The 18,792-nt window shown below is 37.7% G+C and overlaps 1 protein-coding gene across 1 annotated transcript in view; it reads left to right on the forward strand.

Annotated features, from left to right (window-relative positions):
* LOC124159567 (structural maintenance of chromosomes protein 2) overlaps nt 1–18,792 on the forward strand; it is an 80,222-nt gene that overhangs the window by 6,193 nt on the left and 55,237 nt on the right. Inside the window, exons 9-10 of the mRNA XM_046535465.1 lie at nt 671–873; nt 17,419–17,510. Coding sequence (XP_046391421.1) covers nt 671–873; nt 17,419–17,510 — 295 coding nt within the window. The remainder of the gene's footprint in view (nt 1–670; nt 874–17,418; nt 17,511–18,792) is intronic.

Genomic DNA, 18,792 nt, shown 5'->3' on the forward strand with positions numbered 1-18,792 from the left:
GGGAGTATTTGCGACTTGGTGTTTACCTGCATGGGGCTTGGCCATGAGTGTCTTTTAGCCTACCCTTAGACCACTGCATGGAACAAGTGAAGATTAGCGAGTACTCTTGTTGCTATCTGTTGTCTTGCATTTTTTGTCTGAAAATCTTAATTTCCTCCCTGTTTTATATGATTTATATGATGGTCATATTTTCAGGCTGTCAATATTGTTTGAAGAGTTTTCACTTTTTGGAATAAATGTATGATTAGATAAGGTGCTTAAAAGAATTTTGAATGCTTCCATTTTAACTCTCCAGGCGTTATTAACTTCTGTGTTGTTTAAATTTAAATTTGACATCATATTTTGAAGTTTGTTTGACTGAAGTAAAGTTTACTAGTTTCTGTTTTACCGTGTGTTCATTGTAAAGAAATGCTTTGATAAAGAAAATAATTATTTTTAAATGAAATTTTTATTTTATCAACTCTTTGTCTTCAAAAGTACTCTGTAACGATTGTTAGAAGAAGGGGAATTGATTTTTGTGTTCTACATTTTGAATTCTGAAGTATTGTAACAATTCTTAACTTATATGGCTCTTATTTATTCCACAGTAAATTTTCCTCTACTTGTGGTCACTTGATTATTATTGGGCATGGTTTCCGTCTTGTAATTAAGGCTTTTGCTTTCTCCATAGCTGTGAGAAATTCAATTTCAACTGCTCAAACGGAGGCAAAGAAATGTGCCATGCAGCTCAAGTACTCGGAGGATGAACTGAAGCGCAAATCGAAGGAATTGTCCTCCACTGCCGATGGATACAAGAAGGACATGGCCAAAGTCGAGGGTCTGAGAAAGGAGCTTCAGAGACTTGAAGATCAGCTGTCTGCACTCAATTACCAAGTAAGTGTGCATTATCTGGGCTCATGTACTATCATTTGCAAAAGTCTTGCAACAAATCGAGCTGCGCCACTTTTGCTCCACAAAGATTGTGCCCGGAAATTGTATGGTTTTCGGGTGTATGCAACAATCCAATACCAGTCTTCATGGTTCAATGCATGGAGAACGGGTCATTGGGTGGGTGAGGTATTTTGTCATCCTTTTCAGTCTCGGGATTTGACCGCTTCCATTTAAGTGAAATTAATGTTCATGATATTCCCCCAAACACATTGTAGCGTTTAATGCAGTAGGAAAGATCGAAGGTAATTCCTCGGAGAGATTTTAAAAAGTTGGTAGCTTGGCTCTTTTTGAGTGATCTCAGCTCTTTTTCAGAGAGCTGGTAATCACGAGTCGTTCACTGTGAACATGGCAGACTTTTGTTTACATCTATCGACTCGGGTTGATGTTTTAATACAATATCTACGACATATGATACGAGGCAGCTTTGAAATTCCCAGTGTTTTATCGTAAAAATATCTGAGCAAACACGTAAAATATGAATTAGTTAAGCTGATCGGCATTAATCGTTGCGTAAGTAATAACAGAGTTCTCCGACGTCCGTCAATCGGTAAAGATGTATTCCTTTCCACTAATTTAAATTATGACGAGGAAAACTTAATTCAAGCTAAAAGTCCCATTTTTAATGATTGTCGGATTTCAACAGGTATTGTTTGATAATATGTTCCACTGCTGAATTAGTGTGAATGCGTAACTCTACGCTGCTATGTTGTTGATGATTAAGTTATCTTATTTAGATGCAATCATTTACATATACACTGATGAATTCGGGATAATGTAGGATACTTACTTAGCATCATTAATTATCTTCTTTACTTACATTAAGTAGGTTACATGGTATTAGGAAATGTGTTTGTTGGCGATACGTTTTATGTTTAAGGCAAGATTGAAGTCAGTGGAACTGCAACTCATTTCATAAAACCTGTCAAGTCGAGTAAGAAGGACGTGAGCAAATCCTAACAGAATTTCTGTTTGTAATGAATGTATACGCTTGCTTCATTAGAAATACAAATACCGAGTTTGAAACATAATAGCAAATAATAATAACTTAAAAAGACGATACCATACCGAAGTCGCAGGCGACAACATCATTATATTCCTATTGTATATACTAACCAGCCGAAACATAGAATATGCGAAAGCCTCCGTGCTCAAGTTATAATTATATAAACGAATAAAAGACTAATATACCGAGGAAGTGATTATTTTGATCTAATTCGTTCAAGTGAGAAGCCGTAGCAGAAGCACATGAAGGAGCTCAGTGTTACAATAACATCAAATAATTAAAATTACCTCTTAATGACCTCGAGCTAGAAATAGCTCAGTGGATAAAAATTCGGGCTGGTGATAGGAGGGGCCCGCGTTTAAGTCCATCCCGTGGCCGAAAATTTTTATCCTCCGCACGGCCGTATTTTATTTTAAAGTTTTTTTATTTTTGAAATATATGTTAAGAGGGTACCAGCTGTTGAATTTGAGCATTTTTTGCAACAATTTCTAATTTAAATGACCGTGCGACGGGAATCATGCGTAGTTAGCGCGGTAGGACGAATCAATTGCGTTTTCTTGAAGGAACTCCTATCATAATCACTGGTGAATGTAATTCCTAGTGCTACATGGTTTCCTTTACAGGTCCGTAACTGCTCAACATTATTAACCTTTGGAATGAGAACTATCGTAATAACCTAAGGTTCCATATACGTAATTTCTTAAATAGATCAATTTTATCTGATTAAAAAGAAAATTATGAATGATATTTTGCAGCGATTATGCTGTCCGTCTATGTAGTATGCTGCCTATTTGTCATCAACTCGTCGCCATTTCCTACCAAGTTAATTTCTCCAGTAAAGTTTTTCAGAACAATTTTACCCTTTTTCGTTTCGTAAATGAGCAGTGACGGAAACTTTTCTTAGAGATAGAAAAAGATATAAATTAAGTGAAGAATTTTACTTTTAAACTTTAGGCTTCAGTATTCTACAATCAGTGTTTTTTTAATGCAGTAATTTTGTTGGAAAGGGACAGAATGTGAGACTAGCTGATCTACTAAGTACAATCCTAGGAATAGCCTATGTAATGGTAATCCTTAATCGTGCACGCACCACGGCGCTTATTTTTAAATATAGGAAAGGCTTATCTTGAGGTATTTATCAACTATTTTTCTAGTGCGTACTTTCTTCAAGCAAATTGTGGCATCAACATTTATATGATAGTGCTACAAATTGGCCCTATTTACACTATTTTGGAAGTACGTGAGAATCACTTACGGCCTGCAAGTTTTACTCAAGGTAACCTACGTCCTCGTCCCTGGCTGGTAAAGTTGCGATAAAGATGTAGGGCAAGACGAGGTGCAGGACCTATTAGCTGACCAAAACTACGGCCCGGGAGCACCCGATTCAGCGCTAAGAGCTGAGGGAGCGGCTAAATTATGCGCAAAGTATTTTACCTCCCTAATAGATGCGCGAAGTATTTCCCTCCCTAAAAAAGGGCGAATATTGGTTTAAATTGACTTTCAATTTAATCTCTGTCCGTTGTTATTATTGGAAACCTTACCAATGGAGGTATTCATGGATAGGGAAAAGTCGTACTATTAAGTCACTCTTTAAGTTGGTTGTCCTTAATAATATAATAATGGCCGAAATATTAATATCGAAACAGTAACTATTTATTATAACAAAAAGAAGATTAATGCGACATGATCACTAAATATGTTAGTGCTATCGTAAAAATATAAGCCTCTCCTAGATATGTAAACAGTAAAAATAGAGACACATTCTGCTTGCAACAATGAGGCCTAGCGATTTTTTTGCCAATCAAAATTCCATTTTTTTCCCGAAGAAACATTTCCATCGGTGTAAATATATTTATCCAATTAACAAATTAATAATTATTGGAGAAGAAAGCTTATGGAGCTATCTGTATCAGCTTCAACCTACGTAAAGAACTATTTAATGCCAATCAATTAAATATGGTGGAGACGACAGAGTCGTGTTTTTTTTTCTGGAAAATTGCCAGTTAATTTTTTTTCATTTATTAATTCTTCTATATCGAACAAATGTTTCAACAACTTAATATAAAGTCTCCTGAACGACGTTGAATCCCTAAAAAAAAGGGTTACGAGCGAGTTGATTTCTGTGTTCCTAATGGCGAAATCGCCCCAGCCGGCCTTATGGGGTTTACCATTGGAAGCCAGGCGTCATAGGTACCCACTCTTTTAACGGGTAAATATTTTCAATTATCTACTCCAGTCAATTACGGGTACAAAAATAATCTCAAACGCCGCGACGATGTCTACGCTCGTTTACTCAACTGAACATAGTAATGATTTCCTACGTCTCACTCCCGTGTCACGATGACCCGTTCGTGAGTCGTTCCCGAGCTACCATGAAGATTCATACCTAGATAGTGATCATTCAAACTTAATGGTGGCCAGAAATTGACAATGGAGTGAAAGTGGTGCCACTCGATTTGTTGCAAGACTTTTGCAAATGATAGTCCATCTACATTAGGGTGTCCCTTATTTGAGCATAAAAAATTTTCCATGAAAATTGTAGCTCTCATTCTCATTTTTGTTCCTCATTTTTTCCTTTTAGTTGCATAAAATCAAATATAAAATTCGGTTGTCATTCACTCGTATAGAATTAAATGGCAAGGGAAAATGGAGATTTCAATGGCAATTAGGAGTTATTGGGGGTTTTATGGTTAATTTGAGTGTAATTATGCTTTGAACAATTTTCTATGTAATTTTTATGAAAATGGGATAAATTGAAGTTTTAAATAGGAAAATGATGCCTTCTTGATGGCAAATACATTTTCAATCATAGATTTCATCATGCAAAATTTTTATCTTCTAATGGTGCTGGCAATGTCGGTAAGGAATCTGATTTTGCCTCTACCCTTGCACTATTATTCTGAATAAAGACAAACTTAAAATGTAAGTGACATCAGCCACACCAACTTCAACCAAACGGTCAACACGTATGCGACATTTTTGCTGGAAAAATAGAAAATTAATTGGATTGATCATAAACGGTCAAATGATGTGAATAGAAAGCATTTGATGGTAGACACCATGGCCAAAAAACACCCAACACGTCAAAACAAGAAAATAATAGAGTAATATGAGAGTGGCGTGATTAATTTATCTTCCTATTTTCTCTTCACAATTAGAAAAAAAACAAAAGCACCCGAGAAATTGAGAACATGAAGAGTTAGAAGGAGCTTTGTTTTGGGTGGTTTTGCCCACTTCAATCTGTGGGAACTACTGAGAAAGGGGCTGTGGTTTAGGCTAAAGCAGAATATTTATAATAATAATAATAATAATATTTTATTGGTCACAGAAAAGATATGAATATACATATATAGGACCCGTCAGGAAAACATAAAAAGCAAATAAAAAATACAAAGAAACTCACAATATATTACAATACATATATATACAGTTGAACTTGGTTAGTATGTTCCTCCTTAGTACGGCGATTTCTTTCGGTCCCGGTACACTCCGAACAAAATACAGGTACAAGTACATATTTGGTTAGTACGTTCGAAAAAATTGCGCTTTCCTGGTTAGTACGCTCAATTGCTTGCCGTGACCATGGTCCTTATATACTGGTTACTAATCTCCCTACATATTCCGCCTCGGGAGTGTTGCCTGAGATTCCGCTTCCACCCCTCCAACCCCTCACACGCCTCCCCTCAAACACAACTATGGGCACAGTGCGCTGTCACTAGGGGAAATATGGAACTAACTGCACTGTTGGCGGCGGTATATGCTTTCGACAGCGCAGTTAGTTCCATATTTCCCCTAGTGACAGCGCACTGTGCCCATAGTTGTGTTTGAGGGGAGGCGTGTGAGGGGTTTGAGGGGTGGAAGCGGAATCTCAGGCAACAACTTCGAGCCGGAGATTAGTAACCAGTATATAAGGGCCATGGCCGTGACGCTTCCCGCAATTTGTTCTCTAGTATCTTCTCAAGGGTCGTAAACCTCCGGATTCACGATTTAATTTATTATCGTTAGCCATTAGAATGTTAATTCTTGCATTCATTCCACATCTCTTTCCTCGACCCTGATTTATCCAAATGCATTTCTCAATTCTTATGACGTGATGAATAATAAAATGCGGCTATTTATCAGGAATGTCTGACTATGGAAAACTGCAGCCAATGAGAAGCCCCAATTTTCCCCACCCCGAGCTCCTCACCTTCTGTTGCCCTTGGAGTGCCCACTGCGCACAAATTTCGCGAGTTGGCAATTGTTGCTATTGCACGAGTTATCACGATGAAGAAATGAGTCTTATCCAATTCCCACTTTATCTGAAGCAGTACTGCACGTACTCCATAAACTCGACGTCAAGGCTATGGAAGCATTGAATTGCTTCTCCTTCCAAGGAACAGTAGAAATAAATGAGATAACATTCTACAATTAGTATTATACTGCCTCCTTTTAAATGGTCTAGATTAGGTCTAGTGTATTTGACTGCTGCTGCGGGAGCAGATGATGCGCTGGATCTCCACGCGAAGCTTAGCTTAAAAATACGTTATCTCGGCACGTAAGCAGACGACATTATACAAATTTCTAAAGTAAATTTCAACTGTATAATATAAAATCTTCTTGTAATTACGTCGTAATATAATAATCTTGCATGTTATTAATCGATATATCGATTGACATGGTTTTATTCCAGAAGCGAATGTGTACGGCTGTTGCCGTAATTCAAGGTTAATACAATTTTGTCCCATTTTTATGATGTTTAAAAACAACCAGTGGACATAATCAGGGTTGTTGTTATATTCTCCGAGTATGCCGTGAGAAAGAAGAAATGACTTAGCTTTACTTTCCTCTTTCTATAAATATATTTATATAGGATAAATCACGGGAGATAGACGCCGTTTTCATGTAATTGTCTTCGGGAAACCTATGAAACATTGTGATTTTTATTCACATGGTATTGTTTTTCAATGTAGCACTCATTTTCGTGATTATAAAAGTGGAAAGAGTTCAGGAAGGCGATCCTACGAGAACTACCGATAGTAATTGTAATTATGACGACTTTTCCACAGATTGCAATTACCCCGACTGCTATTATTTACCGTATAAGCGCGTGTAAGAGGCGCACCTTTTTTCCCAGAAATTGCAGCCGAAAATGAGGGTGCGCCTCTTACACAAACTTATCTTCCCCCCTCCCCTTCACCGGTCGCAAATCTAAGGGGAACTGAGTGGCCTTGGTTTTCAGTGTGAGTCAGTCATCTGTAATCCTTGGTCGAAAACAAGTGGCAGGCAGGGGAGTTTCTCCCTTAGTGACGTATTTTTAAAATGCTCCTGTTTGCTTTTCTTGTAAGCATCGCGCCGTCACGTCGGTACCCCAGAGGTGAACATGGAAAAGATTGCGCGGGGGTTTTTCGCTCCGGAGGGCGCGCTAAATTTACTGCCACGAGTGGGCATCCCGCGGCATTTATACTGCATATAGTAATCGCTTATCAAACGTAGAGAAATGCGTATTTTTGAAGGACATACCTGTTTAATCGTCAATATCTGTCTTGCCGAGTAATTAACATTACGCTGAGGACCTGATTTTCCAAAAATCATCTTCAGACGCTATAAGAGGATTATTGCAACTGAAAATTATATTGGTATCAAAACCTGTGCTTTAAAAAATTCGAACGAGTGTGTTCATTGTTGGACTAAATTGTGGATGGAAGAAATCAGAAATGCTTATAAGTGAAGAGCGCGGAAAGAGAGGTTCAGGAAGGAGCGCGATCCCTCCATCTTCGAAGCAAGCAACGAAATACGGAGGGGAAGGAGCGGGCTCCCTCCCCTCCGTATTTCAAGCTACGAGGCAATGAGCGAAGGAGCCCGGGAAGAACACGTCCGATCTTGCATGTGACGTCGATGCCTTAAAAGCGAAGGGGCGAAGGCGTCGCAATGTGATATACGCAGTTTGCATTGTCTAAAGTTTCCAGTCCGTCTCGTCTTGTTTGAATGTGCTTATACATACTACGCTTGTTTCTTCCGAAATTGTCCTGTTTGGACTATTTTGAATATTAGTAGCCTTGTTGTAACTATAAATCTTTGTGTCAAACAATTAGAGCTTAAAAAACTTAAATTCTGTCAGATATGCGTCGAGTTAGATCTCTTTCTCTTTTTTGAACCTCCTGCGTGTCATACAATTATTGAAAGCTATGCTATTTATTGAAAGATATCTTCGGGCTCAGATGGCTCACCTAGCATTTGGCCTCCATAAACTGGGAGATCGATCAAGGTCAGTTGGTGAGATGGGGTAGGGATGAAACACGTTTCCATTGTTCCCCTGTAACTTGATGTTTTCCTATTTTCCTGTGAGGTCTCGGAAAGGAAAAAAACGGCAGAGGCATTGGCTGATGAAGGGCCGAATGTGGCTCCATTAAATCTGCGACGTGGTTATTATCCTACGGTGCTGAGATTGCCCCGATTGTTGTACAAGCTCTTGGGAAGGTTCATGCTAAGTGCCTGTAGTGTTTTGCCTTAAAATTTTCCACGGCTGCAATTCTATTGCAATACTCCTGCGAGAGCATTTAAACAAAATTGTTCGTGAATAGGACAAGCATCGTAGAGCAACGGCGTATGCGAAGAGAGGATCGGAACTCCCTCTTATGCCGCTATTACCGCCACAGTTATCAAAATTTTTTCTTTCAATTAATATTGAAAGAGGAAAGTTCGATAACTGTCGAAATTCCCGGCATACGTCTGCAACACCGCGCGATAGTATTAAAAAAATGCCGCAAAATTTTTTTCTTCATAGCTCTGATGCTCAAAATAGGGGTGCGCCTCTTACACACGCTTATACGGTACTTTCCTCTTTAGCACGTTTTCCTGGTTAGTACGTTCATTTTTTGCGGTCCCTTCAGAAACGTACTAAACAAGTTCCACTGTATTACATTAGTTGCGAGGCATCCTCAAAGAATTCATCAATTGAATAGTAGCAATGATCCAAAAGATATTTTTTAAATTTTGCTTTAAAAAGGCCAGGTCTGATTTCGTCTTTGATTGATTTAGGTAATTTATTATAAATTTTAATACTCATATTGATAGGCCCTCCACTGAAGAGAGAAAGATTTTGTTGCCTCACTGCGAGCTCATTTCTACTTCTTGTATGATAATCATGAATATCGTTATTCATGGTAAGGCACAACTTTTGTTTAAATTCTCTAATCAACATCACAGCATAATAAATATATATACAAGGAAGGGGAAGGATCTGTAACCTTTTGAAAAGATTACGGCAGCTAGCTTGTTTTTTAGCTTAGCATAATATTCTTACTGACCATTTTTGTAGTTTAAAAAGACGGACTGCCTTAGGGGAGTGACCCCAGGCTAAAATACCATATTTTAATCTACTATAAATATGTGCATAGTACAGTAAACTCTCGATTATACAAAGCAGGATTTTACGAAGTTTTCGATTATACGAAGTGATAGTGCGGTCCCGGCGAAAAGCCTATGGTAAATACATGGTGTTATTCGATTCTACAAAGTTTCGATTTTACGAAATGTTTTGAATTTACGAACCACGGATCGGTCCCCAGGAGCGAAAGGCATTCGTTTATACGAACTATGGCGAAATATTTGTCAACAAAACTAGCTACGCCGGGGTATGTAGCTAAAAAAAACAGCGCTTCCAACTGTGGTTCATCAAAAGTGTGAAAACGTAAATGATAGTGCAACTTTAGAGAGGAAGGGTTCGCGTAAAACTTCACGGTGGGAATTTAGGGGAAGTAGGAGTTCAGTAAAAATATCGCGACTGACATGATGCCCCTATTTACGTGCCTATTTGTAAACATCGCATCGACAATATTTCATAGTTTAACATGTCAGTAAGGTGGCACGGGGTATTTCGTACACCCCTAATTAACCCTTTGCACTGCTGTGAACGTAGCTGGTATGTTCGCAAGGCAGGCTGCTGTGAACGTATATCGAAGACTACTTGACTACTTTTCGCCGAAGCATTTCGTAGGGTCCCTAATGCGGGACCCTTTCCTCGATGAGCTCACCCTCGCTGGCCCCTCTCTTCGACCCTCCGAGCCTTTCTCCCCAAAAGTGACAGCTCTAACTGCATTTTGAAAATCTATCAATCAATGCCATCATCAAAAGTAATTGTTTGCATCGCACTCCTGCCAATCAGGCATTCAAGTACGTCTCTGAACCGTGTTTCTGCGATGAGAAATAACGATTTTGTTAACTTTGCTAAAATGGCCAAGTTAATAAAATGGTCATTTTTCATTGCAGGAACACGGTTCAAAGACGTACATTATGTCGTCCACTACAATCGCAAATTGCTGGAAATTGGCCGGATTCCCTTTGATAGCGCATCATGAGGATGTTCTCGAGGTTGGTAATTGATACAACTAGCCTACTAGTATTCTACTGCTATAATATCACGGCTATAGTTGATTCATTATGTTATACCCTCAGGAAGCTGCAGCGGATAAAATCGCGGAGGAGATTAGAGGCTTAAAAGATGATTTTGAAAAACTCTTGGAAAAAGCAGGAAGAGCACAGCACACAACATCAAACGATTACATTGCCCTTGACGATGATCTCCGGGCTTGCGACAATGGGACGCCGGTACATACGTCGGAAGAAGCAGCGGCCGGGACTAGTCAGAATACCAGTGACGACGAAGATGAAAGTGAGGAAGTAATTTCACCAAATAAAAAAGAAGTACACGCCGCCCTCCAAACATTAAGATATTTTGATCTGGCTAACGAGTTAGGTCCCCAATTTCATTCCCATTTATGCAAGTGAGAAACCATGGTGGAAGCGGCGATGGAGAAGGGCAAAAAGAAAAAAAATAACAGATTTTTTTAGTAGTATCTTTTCATGTATACGAAAGCCTTCCTGAGTAAACTACTTAAATATCTTAAGTATTGGGCTCTATTAACCACAAACTTATTTTTCAGGCTACTCGTAATGAAGACGCACTTCGAACTCTAACCATGAACTTTCTTCTTGCGCGTCTCCCCGTTTTCCCATGCCGAGAGATCTTTCTTTCCAAAGTCTTTGTTTACTTCCTCCCGCAGCCTTCTGCTGATCTTGCTGACACCCACCTTACGCATCCCAAGCCCCTCCTTCCCCAGCATTTCCCATTCACTCCCCCCCCTAAGGTTACGGAGCTTGAGTGCGTCGTAGAAAAATACGCCCCCCAAACGGAAACTGAGCAGAGCTGAAGGCCTTCCCCACCCTTCTTTCTCCTGCCTCCTTCACCCCACCATATGCTGACCGCTTCTTTCCTCAGGCAATACCCATCCCACTCTTATTCACCCCATCCACTGGGAACGTTCCCCGATTGTGGAGAAGGGCATCTTTACCTGCAACGGGGGTAAGTTATTAACCGGAGAGAGGCTGAAGAAGTATCTTCCACTGTCGGGGAAATGGTGCCGCGCTTATAATTGTCTCTCTTCTTCTCTGCTGACGTTTCAATTGAAATTATTTTCTTTGCTCTTTCCTCACTATATTTATTTACGATTAATGCGCGACTATTTTTTAGTGCTAAAGCTAAGAAAATCTTATCTCTACGTCAATGATTCTTTGCATAACTTTCAATACGGCGGAGAAAGGGACACAAAAACTAAATGAGGTGAATGTACAGGTTTTCGCGTGTCATTTTTGGGAATTCACGCAAGTGAACCAATACATACTTCACACACGTTGAGAAATGATGAAACATCTCTTGTAGGAAAACAATCAATGCGGATAATAATGTTTCTCTCTTTATTTCTCCGATAATGAAAGATGTTTCTCCTGTCGTTTTCCGGTTGGAACCTTGCTCCTGTCGGCATAAAAGAAGATATAAATACTATATGAACATAGCACTTCACACTCGGTATGAAGAATATGGTCCTGATGAAGAATAAAGTCTTTCGTAGCAATGTCTGCTAAGATGACGGAGCACAGTATCCAGACGGAGAACTCAAACAGAATTTACTTCAAATATTCGCCAGAAGATAATCATATCCCACGTAATTTATAATCGTAACTGAATCTCAATGAAAATAACTAATGGAAGAGATAGCACATTCAACTGAAAATACGGAGTAACTCGAAATATTAACTTACGAAGGTTATTTTGGAAACGGGTGGAGGCCCTCGTTTTTCTTTTTTTCTCGTCACTGAGCGATAGAGGGCGACATAAATGGCGGTTAGGCCGGCTGCCGCTAAAATTCCGTGGGTGCTGGAAACAATTATATATCTTACGCGAACTTAATATTTGTTATTTGCTCCTAACCACAAGTTTATAACATTAAATTATTATAATAAACTTTGCAATTCATTATTTGATTACGTTTTCTAAACTGGCCGGGAATTTCTTAAGCGATCGTTGATGTTGAAGTATGAACGAGAAATGGGAATTTTATGGTGGTATAATTATTTAACGATCTTTCACAGCATAAATCGATAACAAAAAGCCTTTTCTATGAATAATACCGAGAATAACCACCGAAAACATTTAAATAAGACCACTAACGACAAAAATGGGCGGAAAAAACAAAAGCGAATATTTTTTCGTGACTTATGAAAAAGGTTTGAAATTACGAAACTCGATTTTACGAAGTGCCAATTTTCTGGTCCCACTGACTTCGTAAAATCATGAGTTTACTGTAAATTGATTTGGCTGTTTCTATATTTGTGAGCTGAATCACCCGTCTAATTAAGTAGCAGCCTGAAGCCACCGAGGTTGAAATACAATTAATATGGGTATCCCAGTTCAGATTTTCATTTATGGAGATGCCTAGAAATTTGGTATCAGTAACCCGCTTAACAGTACAATCCGAAAATTTAATATAAGGGCTGTAATCAATTTTTTTTGAGTAGGGAATAAGAATTTCAGTGATAGATTGAGAATTGAGAGCTTCAAGTGCTCGGAAGGTTGGTTATACTAATTTTAAGCACAAAAGCATTATTTCCCTTCATTATCGCTGGTGATGCCTATGTTGTAAACCCTAAGTCGTGGAAGAGAAGACTCTGATCCCAGCGGAAGATCTTAAGAAGTATTCACTGTGTAATATAACGCAGACGAGGCATAACTCTTTTACAACCTACTCCCCGTCAAAACCCTTGCAGTATGGGGTGTTCCTTGCAATAATGGAGAATACATTATATAATGTATTATGTAATCATGCTTGCAATGGTGCTTTTAGAGGCAGGTTAACGATGTTAACGATGATATCTGTGAAAAGCTGATGCTACACTTTTAGTTTATTGAATTTAAAAACATCTGCATTCTTTTTCATGTTTCGCAGTCATTATTGAGAATTTTAAATCAATGAATTCATTCTCTTTAAGTTTTGTTGGACTTGGTATCCATCAGATTCATTACTTTGTTGCATAATTACCCATGTGTGTTATATTTGTCGCAGTTTCTTGCAGCTTGCTTTTGCTTTACTTAACCCTTTGAGTGCGGATGGCATCACATTGATGCCACGCCGGCCCATGTCCTTCAATCGCTCACTACGCTCCTCCGCTCTGTTCTTTCTACTCTCATGATGGTTTCCCGCACACGCAGTGGATTAGGCTACCTGGATATGCCATCCGTTTTTGAAAAAAAGTTTATATTTTTAAATACTTTTTTTTACATTTATGGAGTACTTTTTAATTTGTAAGATTTTTCGCCATTACAAAAAAAATTTAAATGTGATATTTTCTTTACTCCTCTGAATATTTGTACTAAATGTTGCCACATTTGTTGTTATTATTCTCGTTTTAGTCCTATTAAAGTTTTCGTAAACGATATTTAGTCATAATCTTCCTTCCATCTCATCGACGAAAAATATTTTCGTATTTCAAAATACGGTCACTATACACACGCTAAACACAGTTGAATAATCTATTGCTGTTTTTATTAATGTTTTAACTTAATACTTACATAATGCCGTTATAACTCATAACATTCTTCCATAATATATTTGCAACTCATTTCCTGAAAGATCCTTTCAGTAGAGGTGTGGTTATATTGGTTACGGAAAAGAAATAGGTTTTTTCGACTTTTTCTCATTTATTTCGTTTGAGTTTGTTAAAGTTACTAGGTGGGAATAATTACGACCACCAATTCGTTAATCGCGAGAAATGATGAAGGTTCTAGGAAAACTTTTAAATTTTTTTCATTTTGAATGAGAAATTAGAATTGGGGAAATCCTTGGGTAAAAAATTGAATTTCGGGGCTCAAATAAAAGAGTCGTTTTACGTCACCGCGGAACAGACTACAATTCGCTCTGTGTTGCCTGTTATCTCTATTTTTAGAATTATTTTTGCCATTCTTATTATAAATGCATCAAAGTATTCTGGTTTGTGCATGTCGTGGAGAAGGCCAGCTCTTCCTTCTCAGTTTTTGCGACTCTCGCCATTAGTACAGTCTTTCCTTCGGACATCTTTCGATTGCGTGCATTTTCACTCCTCTATAGAGATTTTATTTTTTCTAATATTACCGTACGGCCTTTTTCTATTAGATATTACAGTATTTTACATACATTTAGCCACTTACGTGGAATATGGGAAAAACCTTTATTTTTAATTTTATTCCTATTTTCAAACCCCAAGGACCGTTTATGTATCAGCTTTTGGTGAACTAGGCTTAGAATATCTCCTCGCAATAAAACTACTTCTGGCACAATTTACTCAAGTGTATACATGAAACACTGCATTGTTTCAGGCTTCATTGTAAGCACGCCAAGGGTTTTTTTTAACTTTGAAGCAATTTACATATTTTACTTTGACCAAATAGAGCTATTATAATCAGAAAAGAAAGTCAGCAAAATTTCTATGCGCAAAGAAACAATTATTTTTGGATTATTATACATAGCCATTTTATCTGGAACATACACGTTTAGATATTTCTTGTACGTCGGTTCTAAATGTTAACGCTTAGATCTCTTTCTGAAACCCATAACCCCCCCCCCTCCCGTGACTACCCTCCTGAGCTTATGCATGGAAATTATAATAATCTGTTCAAATATCTATTGAGCTACTCAAAAGAGATACTTGCCACTGAAACACTAAGGACAAACATAAGAAATAACTCTCCTCCTCACATCCTAAGAACGACTAAGAAGTGGCGAATAAGTATACCTCTGATGGTGTATGATGTGCAGAAGTTCAAGGACTGTGTTTGAACCCTTTTTTTAAAAGAATTTCACAATTATTAGTTAATTTTTGCAGATTAAACGCAAAAGAAAATGTCAAAAAGCTAAAAATAATTTTCATATGTTTGCATGCAAATCTAAGTTACTTGTAAATTTAGAAATGTGAAAATTAAAATTCGAAAACTTTTATTTACCCAAAACTTGATGCATGGATAGTGGATGACATCTGAAAAAATATTAGTCTTATTTTATAATTCAATTCCGCCATCATTTCTGAAATTATTTCAAGCTTCTTAGTTGCTACGTAAAAATATGTTTTCCGTCGTTCCGAATGTTTGTGTAACGGGTTGCATAAATATCCGGAGCATTTATCATATGGGTGCGGATGGCATCACTGTGATGCCATAAACAAATTGTTTAATAAATAGGCAAATGAATATAAAAATCCTTTTATTATAGTAATTGTTTTCACATTTTCGTAAAATAAAGTGAATGCAGTGAAAAAAAATTCTCTGCCAATGTGAAACAACTCTGAGACAATGTTACGCAATGAAAGGGTTAAGTGGCATCATTATAAATCTGCATTATATTTTTCATGAAATAGCATCACTTTAATATCTTTTCTTATATTACCAATTTTAATTCAAATAATTTTTATTGCAGTGCTGTGGATACAGTAAGCGTATTATTTCCATGACGTCATGGGTGTAACACTCAAATTGGAACTTATTTTGAAACAGCAGCAATTTTTATGGCACTATTATGCATGCCTAGCAGACTTATTAGTGTAGACAATGAAGATATTACATTGAATGACAGAAAGTCTTCAGAGGCAGGATCGTTCTAGCACCTTCCACCGTTTTCCTCTGCAGAAACATACAATATGTTATTTCACTTAACTTCCGCTAAACGTACAAGAACAATAAACAGTATGTATACACAAATGGAAGCATTTGAGGCATTAAATAACTGCGATACAGTTTCATCAGTAATTCTTCGAATTTTCAGTGGAAAATACTTAAATAACGGAAAGATCACGTAAATGTACAAATTACATAGAAAAGTGACTTGGTCAGTTGTTCGTTGGGATAATGAATGACAAATTAATGCTTTGCATAATTATGATTCAGTACTACACTTATAAATTGAATGGATTATTTGTTACTAAGGTAAGAAAATTTAATGATGAAAAAAAATTCGCCTTTTGTCTGGATTTATGCTTTAGTATATTTGATAGAAATGTCTCCATCACCACACAATCCTGTTCCTATATAAATGTTGGCAATAGGTTTGTCTATTATTTGCTCCACCTCTGGTAAAGTGACAATTTGCTATCATCATCATTGGTCAACAATCCTAAGATTCGTTTGATGAAGCTCTCCATTTCTCTCTCCTATCCGCTAATCTTTTCATAGCGACGTATTTCTTCTCTTTTACATTCTTAATAACCCTTTGTCCAATGTAACTAACTCATTAGGGGCCGTCCCTTGCCCTTCTTCTCTTCCACCTGTCCTTCAAAATTTGCTATTGCAAGTGTTTATTTGAGCACTGTGGGGTCTCATTTTATCGAGATTGCACTGTATTTATTTTATATTAGTGAGGCGTATTTTATTTAGTATTAGGGAGCTCTGTGGAAGTGTGCTCGACTAGTGATTGTCATGATCACAATGCGTGCACTTCAAATTCTAGCAATCATTCCTTTGAAATTGTTAGATTGCTAACTGATCATGTACAAATATACTCTGGTTTTCAATTGCCAATTTCATGATTACATCAAGGCTATTAGCATCTTAAAGAACCTTTGAAAAATATGAAATACCAAGTACATTCGTTTGCCATGCCTATAATTACACCTTCACGATGAACGTTATCTAATTAGTCACACGAGTCTCTTACACACTAATATCATCATCATCACTGGTCAACAATCCTAGGATTGGTTTGACGCAGCTCTCCACTCAGTTCTCCTATCAGCTAATCTTTTCACACCTACGTATTTCTTCTCTTTCACATCTCTCTTTACTTGTTCCATACATTTTGTTCGAGGTCTTCCTTTTCCATTCTTGCCTTCCACTTGCCCTTCGACGATTGTCTTCATCAGGCCATCATGTCTCAAGTTGTGGCCTATAAGGTTGTTCCGTCTTCTTATTAAGGTTTTCATGAGGCTTCTCCTCTCTCCTACTCTTCTTAGGACTTCTTCGTTACTAACTCGGTCGATCCATTTGATTTTCATCATTCTTCTGTAGCACCACATTTCGAAGGCCATTATCCTTGCTTTCTCGTCTGCGGTCATACACACTAATATAGCCCCCCTATATTCATGGAGATTTGGAGAAATTTGGCAATTTAATGGCTATGTATAATCTGTATGTATTTACTTTTCAGGAAGGGAGGGATGAAGAACTGGAGGCGAGTAGAAGACAGTTGAGAGCTGAAATACAACAGGCTTCTGAAAAGGCTGAGATAATTCAGTCCAGGTGAGTGAAAAACAATGCTGTCTAAAGGCCTGGGTATGCTACACATTAACATTAGTGTGAAGTCGTGGACGATTATGTTGGACTGGAGCAGAAAATGTCGGAATACATGAACCAAATTAGAACAGGTTTTATAGCAAAACCTCTATGCATATTTGGAAACTGGAGGGAGTTGAGAATGGGCGTTGAGTTGAGAATATGGGCAGCTCCATATATATACAGAGGATCATGTGAAGGAGGTTACTCAGACTGATATTTCTAATGGCTGTTTGCATAAAGTTGGCAAAGCAAAAGAGTCATTACACATCTAGCAATGGCACTACACAATACTCAATCAAATGAGTTGTTTCAATGCTAATCTAAATGTTGTTGAGCATTAAAAAATATAACTACAGTGAGTCCTTGTTTAACGTTGTTGATTCGTTCCTGAAAAACTCGACGTTAAGCGAAACAACATTAAACGATGCAGTGTTTCCCATTAGAAACAATGTAAAAAATTTAAATTGGTTCCTAACAATCCATTTCTTCGTAAAGAATCCAGAATTTCCCGGGCGAGAATCCAAGGAGGCCAATTATCGGAGCCGTAACTTTTAAGCAGTCTTCGTGACGAATTGGTAGAAACCTGAACCAGGCCAAAATGAAAAAAAAATCTGGCACTCGGAAGCACGAAGATGAAGGGCGAGTCACTTTTCGTGATGATATGAATTCTTTAACCCTGTTGAAATTGCGAGGAACATTCAGTACCGATTATTCACTTCAGCATGATAACGATTCATGCGCAGGGCAAAGATAAAAGGTTGGGAATAAGGCATTATTAAATGAAATATACAAACTAAATTAAGAAAGTATTTTAATGGCTAAACATTGATATTTTCAGTTACAGAAGAAATTTCAATTGTAAAAACTCGACTCGAAAACTAGACCGATCTCTCCAACAGTTGCACCTTCTTCAATTCTTTTAATAATATCAAGTTTTTGTTCTAATATCGCCGTTTTTTCTTCACTTCTGAAGAACCACCAGGATAGCCACTACTCTTGGTGGACATTTTTTCGGTTGAAATCAGAAAAATATACGGAAAATGGGTAAATGAGGCGATAATTATTCGCTCAGATGCATATTTAACATACGCTACCCACGCCAAACTTTTCTGTCGAACGAAAATTATCAATCGCATTAATATAGTAATATTTACTATAAAGCAGATTTGCTTGCGTCCTACTCGCCATTCATTTTTTTTCGTCGCGCATGATTTGAACGTTATCGCGAAGCAATAACGACGTTAAA

Source organism: Ischnura elegans, chromosome 5, assembly GCF_921293095.1.
Source record: "Ischnura elegans chromosome 5, ioIscEleg1.1, whole genome shotgun sequence".
NCBI lineage: Eukaryota > Metazoa > Arthropoda > Insecta > Odonata > Coenagrionidae > Ischnura > Ischnura elegans.